The 14,153-nt window shown below is 42.2% G+C and overlaps 1 protein-coding gene across 1 annotated transcript; it reads right to left on the bottom strand.

Annotated features, from left to right (window-relative positions):
* Window positions 1-4,930: 4,930 nt before the first annotated feature.
* LOC132832774 (zinc finger protein 271-like) lies at window positions 4,931-14,153 on the bottom strand. The gene is made up of 2 exons (XM_060850910.1): window positions 14,129-14,153; window positions 4,931-9,876 (listed from the first exon to the last, which is right to left on the bottom strand). Exon 2 carries the CDS (start codon window positions 9,417-9,419, stop codon window positions 8,136-8,138), a length of 1,284 nt encoding a protein of 427 aa, XP_060706893.1. The 5' UTR covers window positions 9,420-9,876; window positions 14,129-14,153; the 3' UTR covers window positions 4,931-8,135.

The raw sequence follows: 14,153 nt of genomic DNA, 5'->3' as shown, positions 1-14,153 counted from the left end.
AATACTGTGATCCACCCCCAGGTGTAACTAATTTCTTAATCACTCTCAATATTCCAAATTAAAAATCACACAACACTAGGTTATAGTCCAACAGGTTTATTTGGAAGCACTAGCTTTCAGAGTGTTGCTCCTTCATCAGGTGGTTGTGGAGTATAAGATCGGAAGACACAGAATTTATCGCGTAAGTTTACAGTGTGATGTAACCGAAATTATATACTGAAAAAGACCTGGATTGTTTGTTAAGCCTCTCATCTTTTGGAATGGGCATGTTGGTTTCAGTTCTTTCTCATGTAAATCCCCTAACTTTCTTAAAGTTACATTCTCAAGTAAACTTTAATAATAGGTGCCATGTTGATCCAGATAATGCACTGAAGGTGTGAGGTGCCTTGTGTGAGGCTGTCTGTGCCCCAATGTTCAGACTGATTCTAATCTAAAAAAGGGATTTACAGAATCTTACATAGATTCATGCAGTTTCTAAGCAAAATAAAATATGATCATGCAAGTACGAATTCACCCCACAAACTGATATATGCGTGTGTGTATGTGTGTGCGTGTGAGGTGGGGGTAGGCATGAGTGTCTGTGATAGAATGTGTATATGTGTATGAGTGTGAGTGTAAATGGGTATAAGTCTGTGAGAAGTTGCATGTGTGAGTGTATATGAGAGGATCTGCAGGAGTGTGTGTGAGTGTGTGTAGTGCAGTGGGGTCACCTGTAGTGTGACATGAACCCAACGGCTTGGTTGAGGCAATCCCCATAGGTACCAAATTTGGCTATCAGCCTCTCTTGGCCACTTTGCATTGTTGCCTGTCCTGAAATCCGCCTTGGAGGATGGTCACCTGAAGGTCCGAGGTCGAATGTCCCAGACTGCTGAAGTGTTCTGCGACTGGGAGGGAACACGCTGTCTGTTGATTGTTGTGTGGTGTCCATTCACCATAGCCGTAGCCTCTGCTCGGTCTTACCAATGTACCATGCCTCAGGGCATCCTTGCCTGCAGCGTATGAGATAGACAATGTTGGCCGAGTCACGAGTTCCTGCCATGTATATGGTGGGAGGTGTCACTCTGACACCATGATGTGACATAATAAGTCTGAAAAGGTTGGTTGCTAATTTATCATTAGCTTTCCTAATTGTTTGCTGCACTTGCATGTTAACCTGCAAAGACGTATTGATGAGGACTCTCAGGTCCCTTTGTACAACTACCCTTTTTAACCCCTTACCATTTAAGAAATACTCTGCACATCTGTTCCTCCTACCAATATGGATAATTGCACATTTTCCCACATTGTATTTCATCTGCCATGCTCTCACCCACTCATTAAATCTTGTATCTGCTTTGTATTTTCCTCACGGCACACATTCTCATTGAGCATGTGTCATCCATAAACATAGAAACATTATATTTGGTCCCCAGATCCAAATCATCGATATATTGTTACGTCTTGCTGGGTAGCAAGTAAAAGTAAAGTTGTGTAGTCATCACAAAAATTAAAGATTTCAAAATGTATGCAGAATCCCTGAATTTACCGGTCTTTGAGTTCAAGTTGATGGAAAGCATGGACCATGTTTTCATACTGAACAAAAATTACGGGGTATTACAAGTAAATAGAATCTAGCTACAGGTAACTAATTATAAACTGTCATGATATAACTCAACTCCCGTTATAAATTTCCCCTCTACACATATAGTCAGACAATTATACATGGGTGTTATAGGGAGATGGAAACAGGTGAGCAGCTCAATGGTCCCTGTTCACAAGGCTGCTGAGATAACTATATGGCTGATCAGAATGTTGCTTTTTGATCTTCCTTTTCTGGTGGCTTTCACTTGTTTATATTAGGTAGAGGTTGACAGGATCATATTTGTAAAGTCTCCAGTTTATTGTTGTGGTTCTGTTCGCCGAGCTGGGAATTTGTGTTGCAGACATTTCGTCCCCTGTCTAAATGACATCCTCAGTGCTTGGGAGCCTCCTGTGAAGCGCTTCTGTGATGTTTCCTCCGGCATTTATAGTGGTTTGTCTCTGCCGCTTCCAGTTGTCAGTTCCAGCTGTCCGTTACAGTGGCCGGTATATTGGGTCCAGGTCGATGTGTTTGTTGATTGAATCTGTGGATGAATGCCATGCCTCTAGGAATTCCCTGGCTGTTCTCTGTTTGGCTTGTCCTATAATAGCGTTGTCCCAGTCAAACTCATGTTGCTTGTCATCTGCGTGTGTGGCTAATAAGGATAGCTGGTCATGTCGTTTCATGGCTAGTTGGTGTTCATGGATGCGGATCATTAGCTGTCTAGAGACATGGTACTCATCCACAGATTCAATCAATAAGCACATCGACCTGGACCCAATATACTGACCACTGCAACGGACAGCTGGAACTGACAACCGGAAGGGGCAGAGACAAACCACTATAAATGCCGGAGGAAACATCACAGAAGCGCTTCACAGGAGGCTCCCAAGCACTGAGGATGTCATTTAGACAGGGGACGAAACATCTGCAACACAAATTCCCGGCTCGGCGAACAGAACCACAACAATGAGCACCCGAGCTACAAATCTTCTCACAAACTTTGATCTCCAGTTTACTGTTCAAGAAACCTGATGAGGAAAATAAAATTGCTATCTTCATACTTGAGATGCATTTTACTGCAGAGTAAAAATTGCTCCTTGCTCCTCCAGAGGTCTGATGGTTTCTGCCAAAACAACACACCCTCAAACAATTCAGCTACCTGGTAGCCCATCATGTAGCTATTGGCAAGCAGAGAGTTTATATCAACATTGACCAGTCACTGGACCAGAAACTAATCAGCTACTTTTCACTGGCTGAAATTCCATTCATACACATAGGTCTATCACCAGCTCATCAGTAACCTTCATCCACGACTGCTTACATCTCTACACTGCACTTACAAGTGTCAAGATAGTTGCTTTTAAAAGTGCTCTGGTCCTCCAACAATTCTGGTTTTCAAAATAGCTCTTTTCTCATTTTAGTCCACAATTAAAAACACAGAAAATGAAAATACATAGTTTTCACATAATAATATGAACAACTTGATTGAATTTTTCGAAGAAGTAACTAGGAGAATTGATGAGGGAAGAGCGGTAGATGTGATCCAAATGAACGTCAGTAAGGTGATCAACAAGGTTCCCCATGGGAGACTGATTAGCAAGGTTAGATCTCACGGAGTAAAGGGAGAACTAGTCTTTTGGATTCAGAACTGGCTTGAAGGAAGAAGACAGAGGGTGGTAATAGAGGGTTGTTTTTCAGACTGGAGGCCTGTGACCAGTGGAGTGCCACAAGGATCAGTGCTGGGTCCACTACTTTTCATCATTTATATAAATGATTTGGATGTAAGCATAAGCGGTATAGTTAGTAAGTTTGCAGATGACACCAAAATTGAAAGCGTAGTGGACAGCGAAGAAGGTTACCTCAGATTTCAACAGGATCTTCATCAGATGGGCCAACGGACTGAGAAGTGGCAGATGGAGTTTAATTTAGATAAATTCGAAGTGCTGCATTTTGAGAAAGCAAATCTTCGCAGGACTTATACACTTAATGGTAAGGTCCTAGCGAATGTTACTGAACAAAGAGACCTTGGAGTGCAGGTTCACAGCTCCTTGAAAATGGAGTCGCAGGTAGATAGGATAGTGAAGAAGGCGTTTGGTATGCTTTCCTTTATTGGTCAGAGTATTGAGTACAGGAGTTGGGAGGTCATGTTGGAGCTGTTCAGGACATTGGTTAGGCCACTTGTGGAATATTGCATGCAATTCTGGTCTCCATCCTATTGGAAAGATGTTGTGAAACTTGAAAGGGTTCAGAAAAGATTTACAAGGATGTTGTCAGGGTCGGATGATTTGAGCTTTGGGGAGAGGTTAAATAGGCTGGGGCTGTTTTCCCTGGAGCGTCGGAGGCTGAGGGGTGACTTTATAGAGATTTATAAAGTCATGAGGGTCATGAATAGGATAAATAGACAAGGTCTCTTCCCTGGGGTGGGGGAGTCCAGAACCAGATGGCATAGGTTTAGGGTGAGAAAGGAAAGATATAAAAGAGCCCTAAGGGGCAACTCTTTCACGCAGAGGGTGGTATGTGTATGGAATGAGCTGCCAGAGGAAGTGGTGGAGGCTAGTACAATTGCAACATTTAAAAGGCATCTGGATGGGTATATGAATAGGAAGGGTTTGGAGGGATATGGGCCGAGTGCTGGTAGGTGAAAGTAGATTGGGTTGGGATATCTGGTCAGCGTGGACAAGTTGGATTGAAGGGTCTGTTCCATCTCTGTGACTCGATGACTAACATTGAACCAACTACTGTTCCTGTGGTACCTCACTAATCACAGCCTGCCAACATGCGAATGACATCTTTCTTCCTATTTTCTGATTTTTGCCTGTAAACTGATCCTTAATCCATGTCAGTAAATTATCTTTTATGTGTTTTAATTTTGCTCACCAACCTCCTTTGCAGGCTTCATCAAAAGCCATCTGAAAATCTAACTTTATCATGTCCATTGATTCCCTTTTATTAATTCTGTTAATAAAGTCTTCGAAAAATTCCAACAGGTTTGTCAAAAATCATTTCCCATTCACAAATCTAAGCTGACAATGCTCAATTAGATCAATCTTATCTAAGTGTTCATTTATCACATCGTTTTAATAGATTCTAGTATTCTTGTTCCCACTACTGATGTAAGGCTAACAGGTCATAGTTTCCAGTTTTCTTTCTTATATCTTTCTTAAACTTTGATGCAATATTTGCTATCTTCCAATCTGCAGAACCATTCCAGAATTTTGGAAGACAATCACCAGTGCACTCACTATCGCAATTGTGTTACAATTCTACGATTGGACAAGTTGGATCTCAGGATGAAATCTGATAAGGCAGATAATGGGATTCATTAAAATTCCAACTAATGTGGTGGTCAGTCACTAAAATATAGTCACATGAGACTGCAAAGTTTATTTAACAAACTGAAGATTATTACACAAAAGGCTGGAACAAAACTAAACAAACCAAGCTATATGTAGAAGATAACTAGAAAAAAAATTAAAATGCACTGCAACACAAAGTTTACAGAGGTAGAAGACAGAAGCTGGTGGTGGAGGGTTGCTTTCTAGACTGGAGGCCTGTAATCAGTGGAGTGTCACAAGGATCGGTGCTGGGTCCACTGCTTTTCATCATTTATATAAATGATTTGGATATGAGCATAGGAGGTATGGTTAGGAAGTTTGCATTAAAATTGGATGTGGAGTGGACAGCGAAGAATGTTACCTCAGAGTACAAAGGGATTTGATCAGATGGGCCAACGGGCCTAGGAGTGGCAGATGGAGTTTAACCTACATAAATGTGAGGTTGTGTCGCATAATCTTACCAGACCATAGAGGCTGCTCTCTCATTAGAGAGAAGTGACTGGTGGTGATTTAAACTGACCTCCACCAGACCTCAGGTGAGGGAAGGGGTTGAGAAGGAGAGTCCTTCATAATAACCTCAAACCAGTGATGGGAATTGAACCCACGCTGTTGGCATCACACTGCTCTGTAAACCAACAATCCGGCCAACTGAGCTAAACTGATTCCCAAATGTGATGTGCTGCATTTTGGAAAGGCAAATCAAGGCAGGACTTATATACTTAATGGTAAGTCCTGGGTACCATTATATACTTAATGGTAGGTCTCTTTGCTAAACAAAGAGACCTTGGAGTGCAGGTTCATAGTTCCTTGAAAGTGGAGCCCCAGGTAGACAGGATTGTGAAGAAGGTGTTTGGTACGTTTGCCTTTTTTGGTTACAGCCAAATTGGGAGGTCATGGGACAAGATTGGTATGTGAGCTGCGAGAGGAAGTACTGGAGGCTGGTACAATTACAACATTTAATACACATCTGGATGGGTACATGAATAAGAAGGGATATGGGCCAAATGCTGGCAAGTGGGACTAAATTAATTTACATTATCTGGTAAGCATGGATAAGTTGGACTAAAGCATCTGTTTCGGTGCTGTGCAGCTCTGTGACACAATTTAATTCCAATACCATCAATCCAAGTCCAGAGCGTTCTGTATAAAATCTTTAGGCCTGACTTAATTGATTGTCCCAGCTTCCTTCCTGTGGATTGTTGAATCTTCTAATATGAATACTCATTGAATTGAGAGCTTGAACTTTCTAAATGTCTAACTTACACATCTGGTTTGGAAGGTGCACAAACTACACTGTTGTACTGATGTGATTGTACTTTTCTTGAACTGTTCTAAACTCCTTTAAAGAGAGAAACCACAATTGCTTCTGACCCCACAAACTGCTCCAAAGGAAAACTTTCACTTGCTGGTATTGAAAACTAAAATCAATCCTTGACTTCACCTAATGAAGGAGCAGCTTCAGAAGATTTCAAATAAACCTGTTGAACTGTAACCTGGTGTCATGTGACTTTGACTTCATCCACCCTCGTCCAACATTGGCACCTCCACGTCTTGATTTTTCTGAATTGACAATAAGCAAATCTTAAACATTTATCTAGCTGTCACAAACCAATAGCCTTCAATGTTATCCACTTGTCATAAACCATCATAGCATTAACAGTTTTCCATTAAAAAATTATACATGTCTATAGCCATATGGTTTCTGAGCAAGGACATTGAACTTAATTTTATTTAAAAGAAACCTTGGTAGAAAAGACCCACATTCATCTCTGCTTCTTCGTAAACTTTAGCATCCAAACACAATATTAAAATGTACATGAAGTGTTTCAACTCAACAAAATAGGTGGTAGCCATTTGCTGGTTCATTTCACATGGGAGTGACCTGACCAATCAGAATCAACATGGTTTGAAATTAAAATAAAACCTGGCAGTTAATTGTCAACCAGCATTAATGGGTGCACACTCGGTGGCAATGTCTGCCAAGTGAGTGCACTTGCCAAACAATAAGCAATCTCCTCTCATGCAGTATCAATTTTTGTTTTCCCCTTGAACTGATATTCTTCAGAATTGACCTGATAAGTGCAAGAAGAAAAGCTTCCGCAAAATATCTTTTCAGCAATATTAATATTTGCATAAGTTAGACATCTTTCTTCATAATAGCTACCGTTTTCAACATTCTGGAATTAGACGATAAGGTCCTAGTAACTTATCATTAATTTGTCCAGTAAAGACTTATTGCAAATTCTAATTTCATTCAATTCCACATTCTTCCTTGATTCTAATGCTGGGAGATTTCTAATATCTTCCTCAGCGAAGACAGACACAAAGTAATCATGTAATCAACCAGGAAACACACAGACGATGTAAATGCCTTTCACACATTTTGTACATGACTGATTTCTCATCAGTGGATTCTTCAGGATTCTGATGCTTCAGGAGATGGGAGTTTGCGTTAAAGCTTTTCACAAGCATTGCGTTTGAAGGGGTTCTCTCCTGAGTGAAATTTTTGATGTCTCAGGATAGTTAATGAACCATAGAATTTTACTTTACAAAAGAAGGCCATTTGATCCATTGTATCTGTTCTAGCTCCCAAAAACATAATTGCAAATCTTGCAGTTGAAAGCTTTCTCCCATTTATGGATCCTCTGATGGAGCAGGAGCTAAGATGGCATTAAGAAGGATTTGGTGCACACATTACACAACAATAATTTGGTATTTGCAGAGTATCATAACTGTCTGAAGGTTTCGTTACACGTCAAACCTGAAGGGTTTCTGCACTGTGTGAATCTTCTGGTTTATCGGGAGGCATATAGACATCTTAAAAGCTTGATTCCAAATCTTCATTTTGATGGGTCTCTCCCCTGTAGATTGCCTGGCGTGCAACAGACTTCTTAAATCTGCCAAGCTTTTATCTCAACACCTCATATTTATCTAGTTTTTCCCTTGTATGGATGTGTTCGAGTGTTTATAGATTTATTCAATGCATAAATGATACATCTCAAGACTCAGATGACAAGCCTCTCTCCTTCGTGGAAATGTTGATGTGCACAAAGTTTTGTTAAATGTGACATGGAATTGTCACATATCTCACATATTCTCTCTATGTGAATCATGTGCAGTATCAGGAATCTTGACGATGTCACAAAAGCTTTGTTGAAACCTTGGACGTGAAGACTTTCTTTCCAGCGTGGATCTTCTGATAGACCTCAATAACCAGCGAAGGCTTTGTCATATATCTCTCATTTGAAGGGTTTTTCCCCTTCATGAATCCTCTGGTGTCTCAAGAAAGTACAAGAGTCAGTGAAAGTCTTCTCACAAACCTCACATCTGAATGGTCTCTCCCCTGTGTGCAAACGCTGGTGTCTCCTGAGTTTAGATGACTGTGAGAATGATTTGTCACACATTTTGCAAGTGTATGGTTTCTCCCCAGTGTGAATGCGTCGATGCACACGGAGGGTCGATGAGTCTGAGAATGATTTGTCGCATACCTTGCATGTGTACGGTTTCTCTCCAGTGTGAATGCGTTGGTGGGTGAGGAGTGTTGACGACCGTGAAAATGACTTATTACACAAGCTGCATGTGAATGGTTTGTCCCCTGTGTGTATGCGTTGGTGATTGAGGAGACGGGATGAGCGTGAGAACGACTTGTTACACACCTCACAAGTGAATGGTTTTTCCCCGGTGTGAATGCGTTGGTGGAGGCGGAGGTGTGATGAATGTGAGAATGATTTGTCACAGAACTCGCACGTGAATGGCTTCTCCCCAGTGTGAATGCGTTGGTGTGTACGGAGGTTCGACGACTGAGTGAATGATTTGTCACAGAACTCACACTTGAATGGCTTCTCCCCAGTGTGAAAGCGTTGGTGCAAGCGGAGGTGTGATGAACGTGAGAATGATTTGTCACACAATTCACACGTGAATGGCTTCTCCCCTGTGTGAATACGTTGGTGGAGGCTGAAGTTTGATAAACGTGAGAATGATTTGTTACAGAACTTGCATGTGAACGGTTTCTCCCCAGTGTGAACACGTTGGTGTACACAAAGTTGAGATGAGTGTAAAAATGATTTGTCACACACCTCACACCTGAAGGGTTTCTCTCCTGTGTGAATGCGTTGGTGAGTCAGGAGGATTGTAGATGTCGCAAAAGCTTTATCACAAACTTCACATTTGAAAGGTTTCTCCCCTGTATGAACATATCGATGTGTGCGGAGTTGTGATGACTGTGAGAATGATTTATCACACATCTCACAGCTGAAGGGTTTCTCTCCTGTGTGAAGACGTTGGTGAGTCAGGAGAGTTGTAGATGTTGTGAAAGCTTTATCACAAACTTCACACCTGAATGGTTTCTCTCCTGTATGAATGTATCGATGTGTGCGGAGGTGCGATGACTGCGAAAATGATTTGTTGCAAACTTCACAAGTGAATGGCTTCACCAGGTTGTGGATACTTCGGTGTTGCATGAGCATTGAAAACTGCATGAAATCTTGGTCGCACATCTCACACTTGAAAAGTTTCTCTTCCATGAGTGTGTTCAGCAGATGCACTTTGGGCGTGAGGAGATCCTTTGAGCTCGTGGAGTACTCTTCACACACCTCAGACTTGAACAGCCTCTCCCCTGTAGGAATGAGTCAGTGGTTCATGAGGCTCAATGAATGATTGAAGCTCTCACCACACTTGGACTCACTCACTTCTTCCCAGCCTCACCCTGACCGATCACCCACAGCCGAACCTTCAGAAAGGTTGGTTCTGATGGAAGGCTCCACACCACTGATCAGTTTCAGATCTGATGATATGTCAAAGCTTCTCTGACTCAACCAATTTCCAGATAATGGTTTCACTGTCCAAGCTTCTCTGCGTTAAGCAATGCTGCGAAGGGACGGGATATCTTCCCACAGTTGTGTAGATATTCCGAGAGTGATGGTCAGGATCCATTTGCAGTGTCTACATTTATGTTGCCTGGTGTACTACAGTGCATTCCTTCTGTAAGATAGAAAAAATAAACATGAAGCCCGACTTTCCCAGTTTTAGGTTTACAACATGTCCAGAGCTCTCCATCGTGACAATGTGCAGCCTCTCCCTCTGCACTAACATTGAATCAAGTCAAAGAGGCTGGCAGTCTGTACGTCACTGCTAAAGTCAATGACATTCACTTAGCAAGAAATGTGAATTGAAGACAGGCTGGGAGCAAATAAATTAATGCAAAGTGAAGGAAGGCTAAGAAAGCAAGCTAAGGACCATAACAGGAACCATGTTTCAATGCATAAAATAGCTTAGCAGAAAAATATAAATCATAGGTGTCCATGAGCTCCAAAGAAAAAAAACTGATGATTAAAGAGCTGAAATGCATTGGTCTGTGAGCTGGTTGATGCTGGTGACTTGAAGACACTGACTTATGTGGACAAGCGATCATGATGATGGTGGCCATGGAACATGCAGGGGCGTTGCTGCAAAGAAACATTTGGTAATGCCTGGGGCAGGTATTCAGCAAGTTGTAGGAACCAGGCAGTGTTTTCTCGAAGTTGGGTGACTGTTGGGAAGCTCCACTCACTTTGGTTGTTGCTGACGAACGGTTTCAACTCCAAAAAAACTCTGTTCTGTACAGACCTTGAAAGTCCTTGCATCAGCAAAACAAATTACAGGGAACTTGCCGCCAGATACCTACTCTGACTTACATAGAGTCATAGAGATGTACAGCATGGAAACAGACCCTTCGGTCCAACCCGTCCATGCCGACCAGATATCCCAACCTAATCTAGTCCCACCTGCCAGCACGTGGCCCATATCCTTACAAACCCTTCCTATTCATATACCCATCCAAATGACATTTAAATGTTGCAATTGTACCAGCCTCCACCACTTCCTCTGGCAGCTCATTCCAAACATGTTCCACCCTCTGCGTGAAAAGGTTGCCCGTTAGGTCTCTTTTACATCTTTCCCCTCTCACCCTAAACCTATGCCGTCTAGTTCTGTACTCCCCGACCCCAGGGAAAAGACTTTGTCTATTTATCCTATCCATGCCCCTCATAATTTTGTAAACCTCTATAAGGTCACCCCTCAGCCTCCAAAGCTCCAGGGAAAACAGCCCCAGCCTGTTCAGCCTCTCCCTATAGCTCAAACCCTCCAAATCTGGCAACATCCTTGTAAACCTTTTCTAAGCCCTTTCAAATTTCACAACGTCTTTCCGATAGGAAGGAGACCAGAACTGTACATAATATTCCAACAGTGGCCTAACCAGTATCCTGTACAGCTGAACATGACCTTCCAACTCCTGTTCTTAATACCCTGACCAATAAAGAAAGCGTACCAAACGCCTTCTTCACTATCCTATCTACCTGCAATTCCACTTTCAAGGAGCTATGAAACTGCACTCCAAGGTCTCTTTGTTCAGCAACTCATATTACCATTAAGTGTACAAGTCCTGCTAAGATTTGCTTTCCCAGAATGCAGCACCTCACATTTATCTGAACTAAACTCCATCTGCCACTTCTCAGCCCATTAGTCCATCTAATCAAGATCCAGTTGAAATCTGGGGTAACCCTCTTCGCTGTCCACTGCACCTCCAATTTTGGTGTCATCTGCAAACTTACTAACTGTACTTCTTATGCTCACATCCAAATCATTTATGTAAATTACAAAAAGTACAGGACCCAGCACTGATCCTTGTGGCACTCCACTGGTCACAGGCCTCCAGTCTGAAAAACAATCCTCCACCACCACCCTCTGTCTTCTACCTTTGAGCCAGTTCTGTATCCAAATGGCTAGTTCTCCCTGTATTCCATGAGATCTAACCTTGCTAACTAGTATCCCATGGGGAACCTTGTCGAACGCCTTACTGAAGTCCACATAGATCACATCTACTGCTCTGCCCTCATCAATCCTCTGCGTTACTTCTTCAAAAAACTCAATCAAGTTTGTGAGACATGATTTCCCATGCACAAAGCCATGTTGACTATCCCTAATTAGTCCTTGCCTTTCCAAATACATGTGCATCTTGTCCCTCAGGATTCCCTCCAACCACTTGCCCATCACCGAGGTCAGGCTCACTGGTCTATAGTTCCCTGGCTTGTCCTTACCGCCCTTTTTAAACAGTGGCACCATGCTTACCAACCTCCAGTCTTCCGGCACCTCACCTGTGACTACTGATGATACAAATATATCAGCAAGAGGCCCAGCAATCACTTCTCTAGCTTCCCACAGAGCTCTCGGGTACACATGATCGGGTCCCAGGGATTTATCCACCTTTTCCCGTTTCAAGACATCCAGCATTTCCTCCTCTGTAATCTGGACATTTTGCAAGATGTCACCATCTATTTCCCTACAGTCTATATCTTTCATATCCTTTTGATGCAAAATACTTATTTAGTATCTCCCCCATTTTCTGCGGCTCCACACAAAGGTCGCCTTGCTGATCTTTAAGGGGCCCTATTTTCTCCCTAGCTACCCTTTTGTCCTTAATGTATTTGTAAAAACCTTTGGATTCTCCTTAATTCTATTTGCCAAAGCTATCTCATGTCCCCTTTTTGCCCTCCTGATTTCCCTCTTAAGTATACTCCTACTTCCTTTATACTCTTCTAAGGATTCACTCAATATATCCTGTCTATACCTTTCATATGCTTCCTTCTTTTTCTTAAACAAACCCTCAATTTCTTTAGTCATCCAGCATTCTCTATACCTACCAGCTTTTCCTTTCACCCTGACAGGAATATACTTTTTCTGGATTCTTGTTATCTCATTTCTGAAAGCTTTCCATTTTCCAGCCGTCCCTTTACCTGCGAGCATCTGCCTCCAATCAGCTTTCGACAGTTCTTACCTCATACCATCAAAATTGCTCTTTCTCCAATTTAGAACTTCAACTTTTAGATCTGGTCTATCCTTTTGCATCATTATTTTAAAACGAATAGAATTATGGTCACTGGCCCCAAAGCGCTCCCCCACTGACATCTCAGTCATCTGCCCTGCCTTATTTCCCAAGAGTAGGTCAAGTTTTGCACCTTCTCTAGTAGGTACATCCACATACTGACTCAGAAATTTGTCTTGCACGCACTTAACAAATTCCACTCCATCTATGGCAGTCCCAGACTATGTTTGGAAAGTTAAAATCCCCAACCATAACTACCCTATTATTCTTACAGATAGCTGAGATCTCCTTCCAAGCTTGTTTCTCAATTTCCCTCTGACTATTGGGGGGTCCGTAATACAATCCCAATAAGGTGATCATCCCTTTCTTATTTCTCAGTTCCACCCAAATAACCTCCCTGGATGTATTTCCGGGAATATCCTCCCTCAGCACAGCTGTAATGCTATCCCTTATCAAAAATGCCACTCCCCCTCCTCTCTTACCTTCCCTTTCTGTAGCATTTGTATCCTGGAACATTAGCTGCCAGTCTTGTCCATCCCTGAGCCACGTTTCTGTAATTGCTATGATATCCCAGTCCCATGTTCCTAACCATGCCCTGAGTTCATCTGCCTTCTCTGTTAGGGCCCTTTGCATTGAAATAACTGCAGTTTAATTTATTCGTCCTACCTTACAGTTGGGAATTTGCATCGTGAGAGGAAAATTCGAAGTGACAGTTGAATACGATAGATTAGAATACCCCATCTCGCAGACTGTGCCCCCTAGTTCTAGAATTCCCAATGAATGCAAAAAGATTACTTTTATCTACCCTGTCTTTTCAAAATAATACTTTGAAGACTTTGATCAAATCATCCCTTAACCTTCTAAATTCTCGAGAAAACAGGCCTAAACAAGTCTTTGCTTTCTTTTCTGAGACATTGACAGAGATAGGGTAGTCGAAGTTCCTGCAAAGACGTGAAAAGACGGGCAACATGCAGATCCCAGTACACATAGTGAACTGACTGTTCACTGTCTGCAGTATAATAACCAGCTATTAAAACATACAGAACTCAACAATAGGAAATCAGTAGGAATCCTCACTCTGCACCTCCTAGATAATTAGACCTCACCTTCTCATATTCAGGAATGAGACACCAACAAAACCCGGCTTGGAAATCAGAGGGAAATGCTTCCAATAAACACACTCAATATCCAACACACAGCTCCAGTCACACATTTCAGCACAAAGCACCAAGTAAACAGCTCTCTCAGCTGGATCTTCTCACACAGCATAAGGGACATTTCCACCCCTGACTGCCCACAGGATAGTCAGACTGCCTGAAGATTGGTGAAGATATTATGGGATACAATTTGTATAAAAGCTGCTCCTTCACTCACCACCTCCTCACTTGGTTTTCAGTCC

Source organism: Hemiscyllium ocellatum, chromosome 35 (genome assembly GCF_020745735.1).
Source record: "Hemiscyllium ocellatum isolate sHemOce1 chromosome 35, sHemOce1.pat.X.cur, whole genome shotgun sequence".
NCBI lineage: Eukaryota > Metazoa > Chordata > Chondrichthyes > Orectolobiformes > Hemiscylliidae > Hemiscyllium > Hemiscyllium ocellatum.
Note: the sequence above shows the minus strand (reverse complement) of the source record. Positions and strands in the feature narration are given on the sequence as shown.

What these genes read in the sequence shown, in the direction of transcription:
- LOC132832774 (XM_060850910.1), bottom strand. Translation starts at nt 9,419, where the DNA reads ATGGAAGAGAAACTTTTCAAGTGTGAGATGTGCGACCAAGATTTCATG.